The 22,420-nt window shown below is 42.3% G+C and overlaps 1 protein-coding gene across 5 annotated transcripts in view; it reads right to left on the bottom strand.

Annotated features, from left to right (window-relative positions):
* The window catches only part of LOC122557922 (von Willebrand factor C and EGF domain-containing protein-like), a 326,824-nt gene that overhangs the window by 161,496 nt on the left and 142,908 nt on the right, over positions 1–22,420 (bottom strand). For all 5 annotated transcript variants that reach the window (XM_043706141.1, XM_043706142.1, XM_043706143.1 and 2 more), the window contains exon 7: positions 18,557–18,685. In XM_043706141.1, the coding sequence (XP_043562076.1) occupies positions 18,557–18,685 (129 nt within the window). The remainder of the gene's footprint in view (positions 1–18,556; positions 18,686–22,420) is intronic.

The following is a 22,420-nucleotide window of genomic DNA, read 5'->3' as shown; positions in this document are numbered from 1 at the left end:
GGGGGTGGAGAGTGTGAGAGAGGGTGTGTGTGTGTGTCATGTGAGTGTAGGGTGTCTAAGTCTGTGAGGGGATGCATGTGAGAGTGTGTGTGTGTGTGTGTGTCTGGGGTGGGGGGTTGTGAGTATGTGTGTGTCTGCATGTCTGTCTGTCTGCAGTGGGGGGTTGAGAGTGTAAATGAGAGTGCATATGTGTGTTATGTGAGTGTAGAGTGTCTAAGTCTGCGAGAGGATGCATGTGTGAGTGTGGGAGTGTGTGTGTCCATAGGGGTGTGTGTGAGTGTCTGTGTATATATGTGTCCGTGTGTGTCTGTGTGTGTGTATAGGGGTGTCTGTGTGTTTGTATAGGGGTGCCTGTGTGTGTAGCTAAGTTCCATACCCAAAGGGAGGGCCTCAACTGGGACCTTGGGTTTATGTTACACTATAGGTCTATTGCACTATACACACACACACAGACACTCCTACACACACACAGGCACTCCCATACACACACACAGGCACTCCCATACACACATCTACACATAGACACACGTATACACAGACACGGACAGACACACACACACACTCCCACACTCACATCCGCATCCCCTCACAGACTGAGACACTCTCATATACACTCTCTCTCACACTCACAACCCCCCACCCAGATAGACAGACAGACACACACACACAAAAAAACCCACATATACATATACGTTTGTGGGGTGAACTTGTACTTGCAGAGTTACATTGTACTTTGCTCAAAAACTGCATGAATTCATGTAAGACTTTGTTAACTCACTCTTTAGATTAGAATCAGTCTAAACATTATGGCACAGACAGAGAACACAGGGGGCTAACATCTTCAACATTATCTGGCTAACACCAATTGTTACAGTTAACCTGAGAATGTAACTTTTAAAAAAGGTTTTGTGATTTACATATGAAAGAAGTGACACTATCATGGTATTCGAACAGATGAAAGACTCAACAAACAATCAAGATATTTTTCAATGTATAATTTCAGTTACATCACACTGTAAACTTTTGCTATAAATTCTGTGTCTTACAAGTGTGTCCTCCACAATCACCTGATGAAAGAGCGTTGCTCCGAAAGCTAGTGTGCTTCCAATTAAACCTTTGGATGATAACCTGGTGTTGTGTAATTTTTAACGATATCTAATAAAGCTTAGTAAGTGCAAAGACTACACACTTGTCATGACTGTGCACTTATATTCCTGTAGCTTTTACAAATAAAATTGTTAAAGGTTTCTGCATTTTGCAGAACCCAAATGATTTACCCTGGAGATTTATTGGAACTTTCTTGCTGTTTTCTGGCTGACACATTGCTGTCCTGTATCAGCTTGTCCTTTGGCTGCATTCCTTTGGCTATTCGTGTTCTTATTGTTTTACGTTAATATTGACTCTCCCATACCAGTTCCCAGTTATACCAATCTTGTGATGCATACCCCTCTTAGTCTCGGACCTTTGGTCCAGAACCATGCAGAAACTCACAAAGCTCTGCAAGTTGTCACAACTGCACGCTTCACTCAGTGCACTCCTCACTCCAGGTCAGACTCCCTCAGATCCATGGCAACAATCACACCCTCAGAGAAACGAGGGAAGTGAGTAGACCTTGGCTTACCCCAAAAGCAACACAATGAAGGTAAAAATCTATTCCACTTTATCCCCCTCTCATAGAGTCACAGAGTCCTACAGCACGGAGATAGGACCTTTGGCCCAAACTGGTCCAAACCGACCAAAATGTCCATCCACGCTCACCCCATTTCCTCACACTTGGCCCATATCCTTCTAAATCTTTCCTATCCATGTTTTGTCCAAATGCCTTTTAAATGTTGTTAATGTTCCCGCCTCAAACACTTCCATTGGCAGCTCATTCCATATACATAATACCCTCTGTGTAAAAAAGTTGCCCCTCAGGTTCCCTTTTATTCTTTCTCCTCAAACCTTAAACTGATGCCCTCGAGTCCTCGATTCCCCAACCCTGGGAAAAAGACTGAGTGAATTCACACTATCCGTGCCTCTCATGATCTTATGATCTCATGATCCTCCCTCAGACTCCTATGCTCTAAAGAAAAAAGTCCTAGCCTGTCCAACCTCTCCCTTTATCCAAGACCCTTGAGTCCTGGCAACAGCCTTATAAATTTCTTCTGCACTCTTTCCAGTTTGATAACATCCTTCCTATGGCAAGGTGACCAAAACTGAACACAATACTCCAAGTGCAGCCTCACCAACATCCTGTACAACTGCAACATAACTTCCCAACGTCTATACGCAATGTCCTGACTGATGAAGGCCTGTGTGCCAAAAGCCTTCTCCTACTGGAGATCCCAAGGTCAGTGGAGAGAGAGGTGCATTTCTCAAAAGAGGTATTCCTGACAAAATCATCCAAAAAAAAAGGCGTCGGCTCGGGAAGATCGATTTCCTCCAAAAACGTTTGAAGTTGGGCCTTCTGAAAACTGAAATGGGCCTACACAACCAGACAAAAACACATCTCCTTGTTTCCTTATGCTCTAGGCAAAGGAGTTATCTCCTCCCACAAGAACCTGTAACTGCTTTGAAATGGTTTTCTAATGTTAGTTCAAATAAAGGAAAGCTTTAGCTAATCAGTATTGAATGTTAAGCCTCCCCTCAGGAGCTGGCACAGTGCAGTACTTTCTGTAGCCAAGCTCCATCCTGCGTGAACAGGCTGAGAACGTTCTGAAAGCATTTGGGTGGGAGCAGATTTACATTTAAATTGCATCGAACTCCTTGACAAAAGTTGTGTACTGGGGCCCAATTTCAGGTTTCAGAAAGTCCAAATATTTGCAGAAAACAGGCCAGCTAAAGTGCAGGAATTATTCTGAATGACAGTGTCCAGCAACCCACAGAAGGATAAAGATCAGGTTGAAAAGTAAATGTTGGTTGGGGGTCAGCTTTCGGCCCATGTTTAAATAAAATGCTGATGCCTATCCACTATGGCATTGTACTGCAGAGGGACTGACACCTACAGCAATTTATCCCAGCAGGAGCCAAAGGCAACCAGAGGAAGAGGAGATTTGTCAATTCATAATACTTCAATTATTTTGTGGGGTGGGAAGAATCTAAGCCACGGTTCTGGCCCACAAACTGAATGGGTCATTAAGAAATAGGAGCAGGAGTAGGCCATCTGGTCGAGCCTTTCCATAAAATCATGGCTTATCCTTTCATGGACTCCTCCACTTAACCCGCCCACTCGCCATAACTCTTAACTCCTTTACTGTTCAAAAATCTGTCTTTGCCTTAAAAACATTCAACGAGATAGCCTCAACTGGGGCAGGGAATTCCACAGATTCACAACCTTTTGGATGAAGCAGTTTCTCCACAACTCGCCATCCTAAATCTGCTCCCCCTTACTATGTTTCACCCAGCCTCTGGCGTATACTTCTGCCATTTACCAGCATATTACCCCTGGTTGTACCAGGTATGGTTCCACTGATCCTACATGGGAATTTACAATATTGGGAAAGCCTGCTAAACTCTTTTATTACTGGCCATGTAAAAGATTGGAGGAGGCTCTGCTTCTAATCAACCCCGTAGAAATCCTCAAGTAAGGCTAGGATTTACATCTATTCTGATCCTAAATAAACTTCGAACCTCTTCACTGTGGTTATGATGGGAATGCACTGCAAACATTATAGTTTTGCAGTCCCCTGTATCCTGCCAGTCTCGCAATATGGATCTCAGAGAATGACTGGTAAAAGAAGGAATGAAAGTAGAGCAGATGAGTACAGTTTTAGTCACAGTCTACTAAAGGGCAGGAGCTGAAGAAGGCTGTTTGACCCATTGAATCTGCTTCACCTTTCAGTGAGATCATGGCTGATCTGAAAACTCTCAACTCCACTTTCCTGCCTTATCTCCAAATGCTTTGATTCCATTATGGCTCCTCTAACATATCCAGGAGACCATATAGATGGAATGGTATTCCATATCTAATCTCTGCTGTGCCTCCCAAAACCTTTACCATAGGTAGGTTTTTGATCCTTGTTTTCAGTCACTTCTTGTATACTACTGTGCCTTATATTAGAATACTAGGTACCCACGTTTGGCATTTTAGCATTGCTTCACTTTATTTATTACGACTGGAAATCTCATTCAGCCTTGAAATTCACTGCAGTATCAAAGCTGACCCGAATGGTACCTTTTTTTTATTCATAACCTCTCGTACACCTTGAGACCACTCCACGCTTTCCAACTTGTGGCCTCTTCCCATGCTGCACATCAGCCAAGGTCCTCAGCAGGAGGCCTCTGCCGACTAGGCCTCAGGCTACCTGCTGGGCTGTCATTGCCTTGGTCTACCAACATGGCGGGCACCATCATCTTAACAGAAGGAAGACTGCCATCACTCCTTTCATGTCACGACCTGCAGGTATTTCACCTTGTGGCCACTGCATTGTCCTAAGCTGGGTATAGTTGAAATGAATTGCCAACTGCCTCCAGCAGTGAAACAGTTAACATTGTGCTCCAAGAACAGGTAGCAGCTGAAGCTATCTGTAAATCGGATTTCAACCCTGGCCGGTAGCCAGTTGGCAATTAGCCACATCTTTCCACTCAGAGCCTGCTGGGGAATGCATTTGGCAAGTTGACAGTTCTCTGTCACAATCCATCTCGCAGATAAATCTATCTGCAGGTAGCATTGGTCCCACAGCTACCGTTTCAAAGAGACCTGAGCATACATGACAGCAATAAAGCAGTCTCCAGAACCTGACCGAAGCTAACAAATCAGATAAAATTATCCTGGCACTCTGACATTTGACCAACGTAAGAGTTGGACAGGAATAAAACAATTAGTTTGATTGATCAAAAGGGATAGCTAATGTAAGGTCCAGGACAGGCTGTATGCTGCACACTGTAACACATGTGTTCCTTGCAGACTCAGTGGCCCTGAATCTGCATGGACGCTGTCTGCTGGGATATTGACATGACCTCTAGAGAAACAGATCCTGGTGCTGTTCATCCATAAATACTGTTGATCCTCTTTCAAGATTAAAACAACAGATGGAATTCTTTGCTCATGTTCATGGTCCATTATACCAATTGCTCACAGTTACTACTCACTTCCATGTTACATTAAGATAAGGAAAGGAACGGGAACCAGAGTCTGTTCTACCATTCAGTAATGTCACCAGGTGATCTCCTACCTCAACCCCACTTTTAAGGATAGCAGGGAAATGAAGGGATATGTAGATGGAGACCTGCACCATCTACATATCCCTTTATTTCCCTGCTATCCTTAAAAGACTATTAATCTCTGCCTATGCCTATGTATAAGTCTTGCACAAAAGCCACGCTATCCCAGATGAATTTCTGCCTCTCCAAATGATCCAGAAACCCTATCTTTAAAAATCACTTCCAACAATTTACCCACAACTGAAGTCAGACTCACTGGTCTTTAGTTCCGCAGTTTCTCCTTACAGCCTTTCTTGAAAAAAAGGAACATTAACCATCCTCCAGTCATCAGGCACCTCACTTGTTGTTATAGATGATGCAAATATTTCTACAAGAGGTCTTGCTATTTTCTCCCTTGCTTCCCACAATGTTGTGGGATTGATTAGATCAGGTCCCGGAGAATTATCCACCTTTATGTTCTCTAAGACTTCCTGGACCTACTTTTCTGTAAAATGAACTGTTTTAAAATATCAGAATTTAGTTCTCTGCGTTTTATAGCCTCTATTCCTTTCTCCACATTAAAACTGAAGCAAAATATTCATTTAGTGCCTGTCCCATCTCCTGGTGTTCAACATAAAGATGACCTCCTTGATATTTAAGGGGGCCTACTCTCTTAGTTTCAATGTGCTTGTAGAATTTGTTTGGATTATCCTTAACCTTATCTGCCAATGATATCTCATATCCCCTCTTTGCCTTCCTGCTTTCCTTCGGGAAATCGTTGGACTTTAGTAAAGCCTTCGCCATTTTTCCACATGGCAGACTAATTAGTAAAGTTAGGTCAGATGGGATTCAGGGTGAGCTTGCCAATTGGATACATAATTGGTTTTACGACAGGAGGCAGAGAGTGGTGGTGGAAGGTTGCTTTTCTGGCTGGAAGCTTGTAACCTGTGGTGTTCCACAGGGATCAGTTCTGGGTCCTCTTTTGTTTGTCATTTATATAAATGATTTGGATAAGAATATAGGAGACATGGTTCGTAAGTTCGCAGAAGATACCAAAATTGGTGGCATGGCAACAGTGAAGGTGGTTTTCTAAGATTAAAAAGCGATCTTGATCAAATGGGTCAATGGTCTGAAAAACGGCAGATGAAGCTCAATCTGGATAAATGCAGGGGAATTGCATTTTGGTACAGCAAACAAGGGTAAGACTTATACAATTAATGGTAGTGTCTTGGATGGAGTTGTAGAGAAGAGGGACCTACAGGTTCAAGGTTATAATTCATCACATACAGACAGGGTGGTTAAAAAGGCACTTAGCATGCTTGCCGTTATTGCTCAGTCCTTTGAGTATAGGAGTTGAGAAGTCATGTTGAGGTTGTATAGGACATTGGTGAGGTCTCTTCTGAAATACTGTGTCCAGTTCTACTTGCCCAACTACAGGAAGGATTTATTAAGCTGGAGAAGGTACGGAAGAGATGTACCAGGATGTTGCCAGGTGCGGAAGGTTTGAGTTATAAAGAAAGGCTGGATATGCTGGAACTTATTTCACTGGAGGATAGAAGGTTGAAGAGTGACCTTACAGAAAATTATAAAATCATGAGGGGTAAAAATGGGGTTATTGGAGCTGTCGTTTCCCTAGGGTGGGGATTTCAAGACTGGGGGCATATTTTTTAAAGTGTGGAGAGAGATTTTAAAAAGACATAAGGAGTAATTGGTTTTTTTTAAACACAGACAATGGTTCACATGTGGAATGAACTTCCTGAGGAAGTGGTGGATGTGGGCACAGTTATAAAGTTAAAAAGACATTTGGATAAGTAGATGAATAGGAAAGGTTTGGAGGGATATGGTCAGGAGCAGGCAAGTGGGACTAGTTTAGTTTGGGATTATGTTCTACATGGACTGGTTGGACCAAAGGGTCTATTTCCATGCTGTATGACTCTATAAGCCTAGACATTGAATGTTGACAGGCTGTTTCACTGCAGTGGGCATCACAATTGAGCCCAATCCTGCCCTGTCCAATCCTGGGAAAGGCGTTAGCTAACGATTATTGAGAGAACATTTTCAGTCAAGCTGTCCATGTAATTGTTTCACAATGAAAACATTTGCAAGGGGATACCTTGATTGCTCTCGTTTAGCTCCAAGGCAGCCAATCTGCAAACAAGCGGCATTAACATCTCACCCAGATCGCCAAGCTGGCAGCAAATCAAAGGTTAAAAAGGTGAACAAAATGCAGCAAATCAGTAAACACCAGAGTCTACATCCCAGGTTATATGCTTGCTCTACCCAAGAGGTACAATTGCTAGTTTAGATTCCTTGTTGAGGTTTGGACAAGGAGGAGGCAAGAGTCATGGAAGCAAGTGATTTACAATGTGAACTACACTGTCATAACCTTGCTGAATTGTGAAAAGACTTGACAATGAATTGTGCGACCAGACAGACAACACAGAAGCAAACCTGGTGAAGACAATAACATGCCCAACAATCTCAGAACAGAGCCAAGTCAATGCATACAGTAGACCAAAGACTTCTGAGGAAACAATGGTTATTAAGTGTGATGAACAGGTTAATGTATCTGCTCTGCAGAAGGGTCACTGGACCCAAAACTGTGATTTCTCTCCACCAATGCAGCCAGACATGCTGAGCTTTTCCAGCAATTTCTGCCTTACAGCATCTACAGTTCTTTCATTTTTTATTTAATGTAGTTGTGCTGCTGCTCTAATAGATACCCACTCTCAGTTTTTTCCCTATCCTTTTCTCTCCCATATTTCAGTTTAACTGAGAAATTGTCACAATTTTCAAGCCACAGAACAAGGTCACAGCGGGACAAAGTTTGGGAAGAACTGTACTGGACTATATCCTAAGAAGCTCACCACAGTTTTCTGAAATATGGCAAAAACAAAAACAAAAAGCCTCAGAAACTGGATTGCTTCAGGAAGTGGCCAATTATAGTAAAAGTGTTGTCAAGGAAATGAATGTCAAACATGCATTTGATTCACATTTCAGAACCATGCTGTTGCCACCGTGAATCCGATGTATAATCCTCAGCATGTGCTGACAATGACTAAAGTATTCACAAACAGACTAATTCTTTACATTCACCCTGCAGTGAGGCCTACAAAAGATCATGAATATCAACAGCAGTAACACTGTGTAGATTAGAGTACAAAGTTAAAAATCATACAACACCAGGTTATAGTCCAACAGGTTTAATTGGAAGCACACTAGCTTTCACAACCTGGTGTTGTGTGATTTTTAACTTTGTACACCCCAGTCCAACACCGGCATCTCAAAATCATAGATTAGAGTAGTACTGGAAAGGTAAAAACAATGACTGCAGATGCTGGAAACCAGATTCTGGATCAATGGTGCTGGAAGAGCACAGCAATTCAGGCAGTATTGAGGAGCTTCAACAAAATCGACGTTTCGAGCAAAAGCCCTCTAGTACTGGAAACGGACAGCAGGTCAGGCAACATCTGAACATCAGGAAAATCGACATTTCGGGCAAAAGCCCTTCATCAGGAATGAAGCCCTGATGAAGGGCTTTTGCCTGAAATGTCGATTTTCCTGCTCCTCTAATGCTGCCTGACCTGCTGTGCTTTTCCAGCACCACTTTAATCTAGACTCTAATCTTCAGCATCTGTAGTCCTCACCAGTCCCCAGTAATAACACTGTGTCAAAAATGCATTCCCTGATAACTTGGCCACACATACATTGCTTGCCTACCCCCACCCCACTACTTATCTGTCTGCCAGCCTTTGTACCTTAGTTAGTGTCTTATGGCTGCAGAGGTTCAATGGAACATTAATCCTGCTCATCCCCAAGATAGGATAGGAAAGCTGCACTCCAATGGTAAAGGGCACACAGATACTTTGCCCATTTTCTGGGCACACTGAAATTTAATTTTCCAGACCTTGGTTCAAACTGGCAATGTCTGCTCTACTAATCTTCATTTACCACCTTGTAAACCTTTTTTCTGCTTTGTGCTGCCATTGAGAAATTATGAAGAGTTTTAATGTTTAGTCTGTGAGCCACTGGTTTGGGAGAGAGGGTGTGCTATCTGAGACATCTGATCTGTTTTATCGGGTTAAAAGCTTTAATTCCAGTAGATTCATGTGCAGCCAGCATGTTCTACACTCTCAGCCACTGCACTCATCTCCCTCTTACTTTAGCGCCAGCTGTTCCTCAAGCTACAAGACATACTGCAGCACCTTCACGTTCTCAATCGTAACTTCATATTTCCGTGATTGCCTTCTGCAACAACTATCACCTACAGTATCTAACTCACCTCTAAGCATTTTCTCTCATAGCAAAACCTAGTATAACAAGGCCAAAACTAAATGAAACCTATTCTTATTGAAAATGTTTTTAAGAATATTGGGGCAAAACTTGGTATAGTGTAAATGAATGTCATATTTAACAATGCCTTGATGAGGAATTTCCCATGAAATGTGCAAAGACCCTTTCGTCATTGATTAGTGCTGCCAGGAAATCTCTTTCAGCTTCTTGATGGTCACAGTCCTTCTAGTAAGAGTGGCTGTACAGTGATCAGGAATGTGAACTTTAACCCACACTAACCTAGGGGTGTGCACCTTCACTGGTTTTAACAGAGTCAAAGACCAAACCCTAATCCAAGTCAGATGGTGGTGGAGACTCTGCATGACAGGTATGCAATGGAAAAGAACTGATGTAATATAACATTAAAATTTTTTCTGGGAAGAAATTGCACTGACAATGATTAAATCACTGGTATTGAAGCTTTCTAGGCCATCTGGACAGGTTGGACCAAAGGGTCTGTTTCCATGCTGTACATCTCTATGACTCTATGACTCTATCTCTATAATCTGTAAGGACCGGTATCTGAAAGAGAATGTAGGTTGCCTACATGCCTTCATTTAATGTATCAACAAATGCTCAGCTAACTTGGTGGAGAACTTCATCACTGATGACCATCCAGTGATTCCTGCATCAAACTCTGTTCATATGGGTATGGGTGAGGAAAGGCTCAGCTAAACCCTAATGTCTTCCATGATTGAAGGATCTCTCATGAGTAATTTCTTCTTAGGAGCAAGGCATTATTAGAAATACGAGTGGGCCATTCAGCCTCTAAGGACATGCTTCTATTCAATGAGGTTATGGTTTAACTGCAGATGAATTCCAATTGAGGGAGACCCAAAGGCTGTACATAATCTGCATAACTGCATTCAGGAGTGTTTGATGAGACAAAGCATCGATGTCTCACTCCGAATGTAAGCTGCGCTGCAGCTGACCTTTGTGTTTCTGCAATTAACAGATTTGAAAACTTGGGATACTGTTCCATTTCTTAGGCTAACATACCTCTCATTGATAAGGAAATGAAATGTAGCCAAACTGAAAGGGAACAGATCCCGTGAGTAACTGGCTCACATGACAGCATGAACAGCAGCTTATTATATACATTTACCAAAGGTCTTGATCAAAGGTGCAGGATATCTAAACACATGGCAACAATACATTGAACCTGGGTTACAGATATGTGATCCATTACCAAATTATTGGACCGTGCGGTAACATGGCGGTGAATAAACAAAAGAATAAAAAGAACTCAGATGTATCCTGCAACTTCCAGAATCACAGGATTAACCAAATTGCTATAGCCAACATACCTCTGAAGTTTAGTCAAGGTTGTAAGACAGGAAATGCAGCAGCCAAACTGTACACTGCTGCAGTCTGTCTGACACTGATATAGTGAGCAATATAATACCAATAACATGAGCTGTCAGCAAACTTCTACCCACCCCCCCCCCCACCTCTCCAGCTCCTCCCATCCCCTTGGAGTACCATCAGCATTTTGTGTGGAAAGGTTTACTTGTAGATAATGTGGAAAACAATCAAGGAAGGATACCTCCTCCAGTGTAGTTTTTATTTCAACATGTGGAAAACATCTGGCATGGGACACTTTACTCCATGATCCTCAGAGCTATAGGAAGGCACAGCACACATTCTCAGTGCCTGACAGTCAAAAGTATGGACAATGTCATCTTTTATGGGATGTGAGCCTCTCGTGTCAACAATAATATCACCTTTGTGCTGTGAAACTGGATGTCGTGGTATGAGAGCAGGATTACTGGTACTGCCCGAATTTGGTATGGGCTAATTGAACCGTATTGTATGTATCATATCTGGAACCTCCTTGAATGGCAGGAGCTAATGAGATAACAGGAATAGAAAGCTTTTCTGAAAAAAAAAAACAAACAGCAGTTTAACTTTTAGTATCACTGCTTTAGCTAGATCATTATTACAAAGGAAGTAATTATTTTTCAAGTGTTTCCGCAGCTGTAAAGCTCCTACATGGAGACATGTAGGAAACCTGCATTCTCTTTCAGATACTGGTCCTTGTGGATTATAGAGATGGCCAAGAAAGCTTCAATACCAGTGATTTGATAATTGTCAGTGCAATTCCTTCCCAGAAAAATGTTAATGATATTTTACATCAGTTCTTTTCCATTGCACCTTTGTTGTGCCGACTCTCCACCATCATCCGACTTGGATTCGGGATTGGTCTTTGAGGCTGTAAAGTCCAGTGAAGGGTAAGTATGTTTTTAGGATCATGAAGAAATTGGAGGCATGGGCCCAAATATAAATCTCTCAGTAATTGGTGGGATGCGGCATGTTGATGTGATCCTGTTGTTAACCTACATCTTATTTTTCCGTGGCTTATTTCTCACTATAAACATGGGATATGTCCCGGGGAAAGTCAACCCGCTTTTCACTGGCTTTCTGTTGCTGGTTGGGAGGGGAATCAGATTGTCCACATTCTCCAACAGCAGTGGGCCATGTGTGGAAGCAAAAAGCTAATTCAGTGGTAGGATACAATGATTTGTAAAACATCCATCCACCTATTGATGGATGTTTCACTGAAGTGCAAGCCTCAGGGAATAAAATCCTGTTGACCGCTAACAGGAAAACCCCACGTGATGGTGCTACAACTATGTATAGACGCAGCAGAGACTCACTTCAACAACCCATACCCACTAGGCTGCCACCTAATCCAGACAAAGATTGAACATTCCCATTAGGTTGTCCAAGGTAAGTGAAATCGCTATGCCATGTCCATTTGTATTTGGGCAGTGGTCTCTCTTAAATATTCACTGCAGAAGAGCTAAGGAAACCTTAGGAAAATGGCATGAAGCCGTTGCAAACATTTACCCTCTTGGTTTATATCTGGTGTATATACAGTGTTTATGAGATGTTGGCTGAACTTCCTTCCTCAGGAACCATCATGAAGGAGACTGCCAACATTGATCTCGAGTAGGCTTCCTTAACATTTAACAATTGAGTATGTGTGACTTTTTGCAACCCATAATTAAGCTAAGACATCATTCATTTCTGCAGCACCTGAAGTCACTAAGAAACAGCAAGTACTCACTTTGGTCATGAAGTAGGAGTATCTCGTTATGATCTTAAAGACATTTTAGTTTCCTGTAGAAACTTCCAGGGTGACAAATTTTATTTCACTTCCATTCACAATATTCACAAGGATTTGTACAAGTGCCAACAAGTCATCTAGCTTACTTAAAGTGAACAACATGTCAATGACTTGCAATAATATACTACATTTAATGTGATAAAACATCCCACAGTGTTTTACAGAAGAGATAGAGGGATGGTGCCAGCAGTCTGTGGAATTGACATTGTACCACCTTTACGCATAAGAAAACAACCAAAGGCCAAGCAGAGGTGGGAAAGATATCAGAAACAATAACCAAAGACAAAATTATCAGTCACTTAGACAAATGCCGATTTAATTGAGTTTAATGTTGACCTAACAGAGTGTTGACGAGTTGGTATTTGTGGACCTTCAAAAACAGTTTGAGAAAAAGTCATATAACGGAGTCCTATAATAACACATTTAAGGTCCACCAAATAAATCACATAGTGGCAGCAGGGACAAAGTTGGCTTTGCGACAGGAAACAGAGACAAATGGCGAAAGCTTGATTTTTAGACTGAAAGAATATTCTTTGGAGAAGTTCCTGATGGGTCAGCATCAGGACCATTTTTATAAATAAAAGGCATGGAGAATAAATAAAAAAATTATGGAGAATCTTTAAAAAAATACTTGTTGGCCTAAATGTTCCGATTCTGGACAAGAGACTTTAAGACGGATGTGAGACATTCGAAAGGGTACAGAAAAGATTTACAAGAATGGTTCATGGACGTGAATAGAATCTGGACTATTCTCCTTCAGGAAATGGAGCAGTGATTTGTGCAAAACCATGTGGGTCCTGGGCAGAGTGGATGGAGAGAAACCATTCCCACTTGTGGAAGCTCTGGGAATCAGAGGACATTGAGACAAGATCAACAGAAAGGAACCAAAGATAACTTGAGGAAATAAAAACTTTTTTTAAAAAAACGTATATTTGGCTAGGATCTGACCTCCAGTGACTGAGACTGTGATGGAGGCAGCTTTAATGGCACTTTCATGCTGGCAATGAATATTCATCTGTTGAGAAAGGCTCAGTGGTTAGCACTGCTGCCTCACAGTGCCAGGGACCTGGGGTTCGATTCCTGCCTCAGGCGACTGTCTGTTTGCACATTCTCCCAGTGTCTGTGTGGGTTTCCTCCGGGGGCTCCGGTTTCCTCCCACAGTCCAAAAATGTGCAGGTTAGGTAAATTGGCCATGCTAAATTACCCATAGTGTTCACGGATATATAGGTTAGGTGCATTACTCGGGGGTAAACGTAGAATAATTGGCTAGAGGAATGGCTCTGGGTGGGTTACTCTTCGGAGGGTCGGTGTGGACTTGTTGGGCCAAATGGCCTGTTTCCACACTGTAGGGATTCTATGATTCTATGAAAAGATTATCCAGGCCATGATGTAAGGACAGCGGGATGCAACAAGTTGAATTGCTCTTGCAAAATGCATAAACAGAAAGAAGTAAATGTCCCCCTTTGATGGTGAATTCTCTTTACTTTTGAGACATTGTCGGTTCTATCTCTCAGTCTACTCTCCTGGGTGAATCACAGTTTCCTATGAAAGTGTTATAGGTTATCCTGGAGCCAAAATTCAGATCACAAGCAGAAATTGATCAGAATATCCTTCAGTTAATTTTAACTAACAGTATTATACTATAATCTCATGTGTCTTCTGAAGGCCACAAATAGACAGGGTGGTGAAGAAGGCATTTGGCATGCTTGCCTTCGTTGGCCAGAACATTGAGTGTACGCGTGGGATGTCAAGTTACGGCTGTACAGGACATTGGTTAGGCCACTTTTAGAATACTGCATTCAATTCTGGTTTCTTTGACACAGGCAAGATGTTACTAAACTTGAAAAGGTGCAGAAAAAATTTACAAGGACCATTCCCAAGGGCTGGGGGATTTGAGCTATAGGAAGATGCTGAATAGGCTAGGACATTTTTCCCTGGAGTGTCAGAGGCTGAAGGTGACCTTATAGAGGGTTATCAAATCATGAGGGGCATGGATAAGGTGAACAGCCAAAATCTTTTTTGCATGATAGGGAAGTCCAAAACTGGAGGACAAAGGTCGAAGGTGAGAGGGGAAGGATTTACAATGGACCTGAGGGGCAACGTCTTCACATAGAGGATCGTGTGTGTATGGAATGAGCTGCCAGAGGAAGTGATGGAAGAAGATATAATTACAACATTTAAAAGGCACTTGGATGGGTACTTGATTAGGAAGGATTTAGAGAGATATGGGTCAAATGCTGGAAAATGTGACTAGTTCAGTTTAGGACCAAAGGGTCTGTTTCCGTGCTGTATAACTGTAGAAATAGTATTTCCTTTAGACTTTGTATGAGGGTCAGAACATAGAACATTACAACGCAGTACAGGCCCTTCGGCCCTCAATGCTGCGTCAACCTGTGAAACTATTCTGAAGCCCATCTAACCTACACTTGTCCATACGTCTATCCAATGACCATTTAAAAGTTGGCAAGTCTACTACTGTTGCAGGCAGTGTGATCTACTGAGTAAAGAAACTATCTCTGTCATCTGTCCTATATCTATCACCCCTCAATTTAAAGCTATGTCCCCTTATGCTAGCCATCGCCATCCGAAGAAAAAGGCTCTCATTGTCTACCCTGTCTAACCCTCTGATTATCTTATATGTCTCAATTAAGTCACCTTTCAACCTTCTTCTGTCTAATGAAAACAGTCTCAAGTCCCTCAGCCTTCCCTCCATACCCAGAAACATCCTAGTAAATCTCCTCTGAACCCTTTCCAAAGCTTCCACATCCTTCCTATAATGCAGTGACCAGAACTATGTGGCCACACCAGACTTTTGTACAGCTGCAGCATGACCTAATGGTTCCAAAACTCAATCCCCTACCAATAAAAGCGAACACACCGTATGCCTTCTTAACAACCCTATTGACTTGGGTGGCAACTTTCAAGGATCTATGTACACGGACACCAAGATCTCTCTGCTCATCTACACTACCAAGAATCCTACTAATAGCCCAGTACTCTGTATTCCTGTTGCTCCTTCCAAAGTTAATCAGCTCACACTTTTCCGCATGAAGCTGCATTTGCCACCTCTCAGCCCAGCTCTGCAGCTTATCTATGTCTCTCTGTAGCCAACAACATCCTTCGTCACTATCCACAACTCTACCGACCTTAGTGTCATCTCCAAATTTACTAACCCATCCTTCTATGCCCTCATCCAGGTCATTTATAAAAATGACAAACAGCAGTGGATCCAAAACAGATCCTTGCGGTACGCCACTAATAACTGAATTCTAGGTTGAATACTTTCTATCAGCCACCACCCTCTGTCTTCTTACAGCTAACCAATTTCTGATCCAAACTGCTAAATCACCCTCAATCCCATGCCTCCGTATTTTGTGCAATAGCCTATCGTGATAAACTTTTTCAAACGCCTTACTGAAATGGAACCTTTTCAAATGCCTTAATCTTTAATAAATTAGTAACGGTTTAAAATTTGCACCAATGTAGCAGGTATTTTTATGGCTAGTATGAAAATTAGACATTTATTAAGCAGTACAGAACAAAAGAATACTGCACTAAAGTAGCAGATCAGTACAGATCACATCATCTCAATAGAGAGATCAATTGACACCCCTTTGGTGATACTGTACATGGCTTTTAACAATTTCCCTAAGGACTGCATCACCAATTCTGCCTGTGTTGCAACTATAACAAAATTTCAGTTTTAGAGTCTTTGTTTCTCTTTCTTGTCATCTATTCCACTATATGGATGAACAATCAATCTGAACAATGCAGGTTGGAAAATATATTCAAAGAGCGGTGGTGGCTTGGCAGTTTGAAATTACTTACTTCAAAGTTCAAGTCAAGCGGCTGATCAAACAATGCAGCTGGCAATCAAGAGTAAACAATGAAAAATGTGTAACCTTACGTTATTTGTTCACTGAAAATTTTCATTTCAAACATTACAAAGATTCTATTTATTCTATCCCATCAAGCTGTCCAAATTGTGATAAAACATGCATTGATTACAGCTTAAAGCTTATTCCTTATCTCAATGACATTTCTTAACCTGATCTTTTGCCATCTATGCAGTGACGATTTGCTCTACATAGTGCAGAGTTCTGTCTATCAATAGATCTATGCTAAAATTGAATTGAAAGAACCTCCCAGACCCCTTGCAGATGTAACTTTCAACCTATTCGTTAAAATTCAAACCAGGGAAGAAAGACAGCTATCTAACCCCATGTGCTAAGCAGGCTAGGGATAACAACCCAACACCAGATAACCAAGTAAAATATAATTATGCAAGTCAACGTTGCCACAAAATCACCAATAGTGTTGTATAAACTCCTTCTCAATAATCATAAAACCAATGCTGGCAACAAGAGAGATCGGTGTAGCTATTGCAGAACACCTTTAATTGTTTTGTACAATTACACAATATAGCAGCAAATCATTGCTTTATGAAGTTCAGTCTGAAGGCTTGCATCTGCATTGCTATTTACACACTGGCTAATATGCACATGTGTAAATGTAATGGTATACATAACTGTGTAATATTTGTATTCAAACATGCACTTCCATGCAGGTGCTTTGCAATATGTGCAAGCTGCGGATACATACATGTTATTCATGGGACCCAGGCTTGCTGGCAGTCCAGATTGTTTTGGAATGAGGCAGGTTCAATGAATGCCCATCTTTTGTCACTGTAATGCATATCAGAAATATGCACCATCAAGGTCAAACCAATTTGTCTGCTCTTTCCCTGTACCCCTACCACCAACAGAAAAATTGACTAGAAAAATTCAGAAAATTAGCAAAATAAACATTTTTTTTGGAATTCTTTCTTTTCCTTCCTCCACGTGTCAGATCCTGTCAGGGGACAGTTCTATTCCTGCTCCAAAATCATACACAAAGCTACTTTCCGCATTTTCACAACTGTTAACAAGAGGCCTTTGAGCACTTATCCATATTTGGAAGACTGGGTCAATGAGTGAAATGCATTCCTTTGCACATTGATCTATGTAACTCCACTTTCAGTAGCACATCATTTCAGGAAGCTAACATCATAAAAACGACTGAGTGTTTATCAGCTGAACATATCCCATTCCAACCTAAAGACCTCTGGCAGACAGATTTGTAATCATATGGCTACCCACAGTCAGTGGTTTGCAATTGTAATGATGATTGGATTGAATACCAATCATTGATGTTTCAGTAAGAAAATGAACTGCCCCAAATGAATTTGAAAGCTGCAAGTTCCTTTTTTAGACCTGCTCTGAATGAACGGATCTCAATGTGAACAAAAAGGTGGCAGAGAAATGCACGACAAGGGAAAGGATCACTGAGTCACTATCGCCTTCCACTAACTTGCCAAGTTGTGGCTGGATTTCTGGTACCATGACCCAAGTGTCAATTCTTCACCCGTGAGCATGCTCTGAGTGTGTAGCTGATGGCATTTTGTCGCCCCTCTGGCTCTGAGGCCAATTGCAGCAGCCCCAAACACTGAATCAAATCATACAACACTGTAAGAGGTCACTCAGCACACTGAGCATGTGCCAACTCTTTTACAAGGGCGAGCCAATTACTCACACTTCCCTGATCTTTCCATATGGCCTTGTAAATGTCATTGTATTGAGTGTTTATCTAATGATGCTTTGTAATTTTTCCTGAACCTACCTCCTTCTAACCTTTCAGGCAATACGCTGTAATTTATAATAACTTGCTTTGTGAAAAATTGTTTCCGTATGTCGCCTTGTCAATCAAGAGATTTTGTCTATCTCTTTAAGTCTATCCTCTCTGCCTATGGACTCTCCTGCTAGTGGAAACAGTTTCTCCTTACTTATTCTATCAAAACCTTTGATTGAGATTTTAGAATGGACATGACACTTCCATAGCCTTGAGTATCTTGGTATCCCCTTGCAGAGTGAGACTTCAGAAGGACGTCCTTTAGGAAGCATGAATAAACTCTTTCCTCACTCAGCCTTCTACCTTTGCAGCTGACGCCATTGCTGGTCTCAATCATGGTGAAGCCAACAGGACATACACGCGAGATCTCCTCACAGCCACCGTGGTTACAGCTCATGTCACAACCATATTCCCCGCAGTGGCCAGGAAGTCCTGAAGGAAAAGAAAACAGGCGTTAGGTTAACTGGCCAATAGTTACCTGATTTCCCATCTCCCGCCCTCGTTAGGGGAAAGCTACCACACCAGCCATTCCTTCCTGCAGTTCTTTTGCAAAAGTTCTGGGAATAGCAAGGCTTGATTTCTATTGCACGGCCCCAAGTGCAACACAGTGTGCATTCAGATGAAGTAAGTTAAGCTTTGACTTCTGACCACAATTACTTATTCTGGTTCTAACTTCTGCTGCATTCTTCTACTTATGTTCTATGCCCTTCCTCATCAGACTTCGATTATTGCTGGTTTCTTCACTACCATGCACCTCTGCTCTCTCATTTCTTTAATTTTTCTAAACTTCTTTTCAATTGAAACACCTCCACCCCATTAGTTTAAAGCCTTATCTGTAGGTTATACTATTGGCCAGCACACTAGTCCCTGCATAAATCAAATGAAGCCCATCCTAATGGATCAGCTCACTTTTTACTCAGCACTGGTGCCAATACCAAATGTATCAGAACCCTTTTCTCCCACATCAATTTTTAATCCATACATTTAGCACTATTACATTCGCTATATATTAATTTATTCATGGCTCACATAGTAATCCTGAGATTATTACCTGTGCCATCCTACTTTTCAATCTAGCTCTGAGCTTTCATAATCCCGGAGCAGAACCCCTTTCCTAATACTATTTATTGTAGTGTAATCAACGTGGACCACAAAAACTGGATAGTTTCTCTCCAGTCCAGGAGAGATATCCTTAACCTTGGCACCAGGTAGGGAACTCAGCCTTTGGCACTCTCTTTGCTGCAGAGAATAATATCTATTCCCTTAACTCTGCTTCCACTCAGTGCAACATTGCCTTTTTCTCCACCCACTTCAATGGCACTCTGTATCATGGTGCTTTGATCATCTTCTCTGTTGTGTGCACCCTAGTCCACAGCACGAACAAGAACCTGTACCTATTGGCAAGAATCTGACTGAGATGTCTCCAAGGCTAAAGTGTGGATCCCAATATCTGCCTCACAGACAGTTGCACCCTCCTGTCCTTGACATGGACAAAATGTGATATAATTAATCTAAGAGATGTGACTATCTCTTGAAACATAGCGTCAGGTACCTCTCCTCTTCCCCGATATCTCACACACAAACGCATTGACTCTGAGTCAGTGTTTCTCGAGCAGTGAACATTTGTGGTAGAAATAGCCATTGTGAATTCGCGGTGTCGGCAGCTCCACAAATTTCAGCTGCAACACATCATCTCTCTTTATTCTATTTATTAATATGCATGTTAAATATTTTAAAAGTGAATTTCCTGTATTCTTCAGCCAGTATAATATCTCGCGATTTAAATCATTTGGTCAATCAAGAGAGAATATGAAGAAATACCTATTTGTTTTCCTATGACATGATACATCAATTCTGACCAGTAGAAAGAGTTTAAAGGGATTCTTTGCTGCTAGTTATAATCTTCCACCACTGCTGCCCTTCTCACACAGGTCTGCTCTCCCAGTCTGCTTCACAGTGATGCTCATTTAGAATCATAGAAACCCTACAGCTTGAAAGCAGGTCATTCAGCCCATCGGGTCTATGCCATATCTCTGAAGAGCAACCACCCCCACTAACGTATCCCTGTAACCCTGCATTTGCCTTGGTTAGGGTCTAGATTAGAGTGATGCTGGAAAAGCATAGCAGTTCAGGCAGCGTCCGAGGAGCAGGAAAATTGACATTTCAGGTGAAAGCCCTTCATCACGTATAGAGGCAGGGTGCCTGCAAAGTGGAGAGATAAATGAGAGGGGCTTGGTAGTGGGGAGAAAGTAGCACAGAGTACAATAGGTGAATGGGGGTGGGGATGGAGGGGTTAGGTCACAGCAGAGTGGGAGGGGGAGTTGAAATGTTGCGCCACAGGGCAATGGGGTTGATTGGTGCGGGTGTCCCGGAGATGTTCCCTAAAGCGCTCTGTTAGGAGGCGTCCAGTCTTCCCAATGTATAGGAGACCGCATTGGGAGCAACGGATACAATAAATGATATTGGTGGATGTGCAGGTAAAACTTTGATGGATGTGGAAGGCTCCTTTGGGGCCTTGGATGGAGATGAGGGACAAGGTGGGGGCGCAGGTTTTGCAATTCCTGCGGTGGCAGGGGAGGGTGTCAGGATGGGAGGGTGGGTTGTTGGAGGGCTTGCACCTGATCAGGTAGTCACGAAGGGAACGGTCTTTGCGGAAAGTGGAAAGGGGTGGGGAGGGAAATATATCCCTGGTGGTGGGGTCCGTTTGGAGGTGATGGAAATGTCGTTGGATGATGTGGTTTATGCGAAGGTTGGTAGGATGGAAGGTGAGCACAGAGGGGTTCTGTCCTTGTTGGAGGGGTGGGGTTTGAGGGCGGAGGGGCGGGATGTGGATGAGATGCATTTGAGGGCATCTTTAACCACGTGGGAAGGGAAATTGCAGTCTCTGAAGAAGGAGACCATCTGGTGTGTTCTGTGGTGAAACTGGTCCTCCTGGGAGCAGATACAGCGGAGGCAGAGGAATTGAGAACATGGGATGGCATTTTTGCCATCTTCCTCTCGGACCTATCACCTTCATCCCCACCCCCATTACCCATTGTACTCTTTGCTACCTTCCCCCACCCTCCTCTCTGACCTATCACCTCCATCCCCACCCCCATTCACCAAATCTGCAATTTGAGAGGGAGAGGATACAATCGGAAGTGACAATATTTCAGTTGAATAAAGGGAACTATGGAGCTATGAAGGAGGAGCTGGCCAAAGTTCAATGGTGCAATACCTTAGCAGGGATGACAGTGGAGGAAAGATGGCAGATATTTCTTTGTATAATGCAGAAGATGCAGGATCAGTTCATTTCAAAAAGGAAGAAAGATTCTAGGAGGAGGCATGGGTGGCCGTGGCTGATGAGGGAAGTTAAGAAACATATAAAGTTAAAAGTGAAAAAGTATAACATAGCAAAGATAAGTTGGAAAACGGAGGACTGCAAAGCTTTTAAAGAACAACAGAGGATTACGAAGAAGGAAATACGCAAAGAAAAAATGAGGTACGAAGGTAAACTGGCCAAAAATATAAAGGAGGATAGTAAAAGCTTTTTTAGGTATATAAAAGGCAAAAAAATGATTAAGACTAAAACTGGGCCCTTGAAGACAGAAACAGGGGAATATATTACCGGAACAAAGAATTGAATCTGTGTTCACTGGGGAAGACACAAGCAATCTCCCTGAGGTAACAGTGGCTGAAGGACCTCAACTGAAGGGAATTTATATTTGCCAGGAATTGGTGTTGGAGAGACTGTTGGTCTGAAGGTTGATAAGTCCCCAGGGCCTGATGGTCTACATCCCAGGGTAGTGAAGGAGGTGGCTCGAGAAATTGTGGATGCGTTGGTGATTATTTTCCAGAGTTCAATAGATTCGGGATCAGTTCCTGCGGATTGGAGGGTGGCTAATGTTGTATCACTTTTTAAGAAAGGTGGGAGAGAGAAAGCAGGAAATTATAGACCAGTTAGTCTGACCTCAGTGGTGGGAAAGATGCTTGAGTCTAGTATAAAGGATGAAATTACGACACATCTGGATAGCAGTGACAGGATAGGTCAGAGTCAGCATGAATTTATAAAGGGGAAATCATGCTTGACTAATCTTCTGGAAATTTTTGAGGATGTAACTCTGAAGATGGATGAGGGAGATCCAGTAGATGTAGTGTACCTGGACTTTCAGAAAGCTTTCGATAAAG

Source organism: Chiloscyllium plagiosum, chromosome 16 (assembly GCF_004010195.1).
Source record: "Chiloscyllium plagiosum isolate BGI_BamShark_2017 chromosome 16, ASM401019v2, whole genome shotgun sequence".
In the NCBI taxonomy this organism is placed as follows: Eukaryota; Metazoa; Chordata; class Chondrichthyes; order Orectolobiformes; family Hemiscylliidae; genus Chiloscyllium; species Chiloscyllium plagiosum.
The sequence above is the reverse complement of the archived record's forward strand: the minus strand, read 5'-3'. Positions and strand labels throughout refer to the sequence as shown.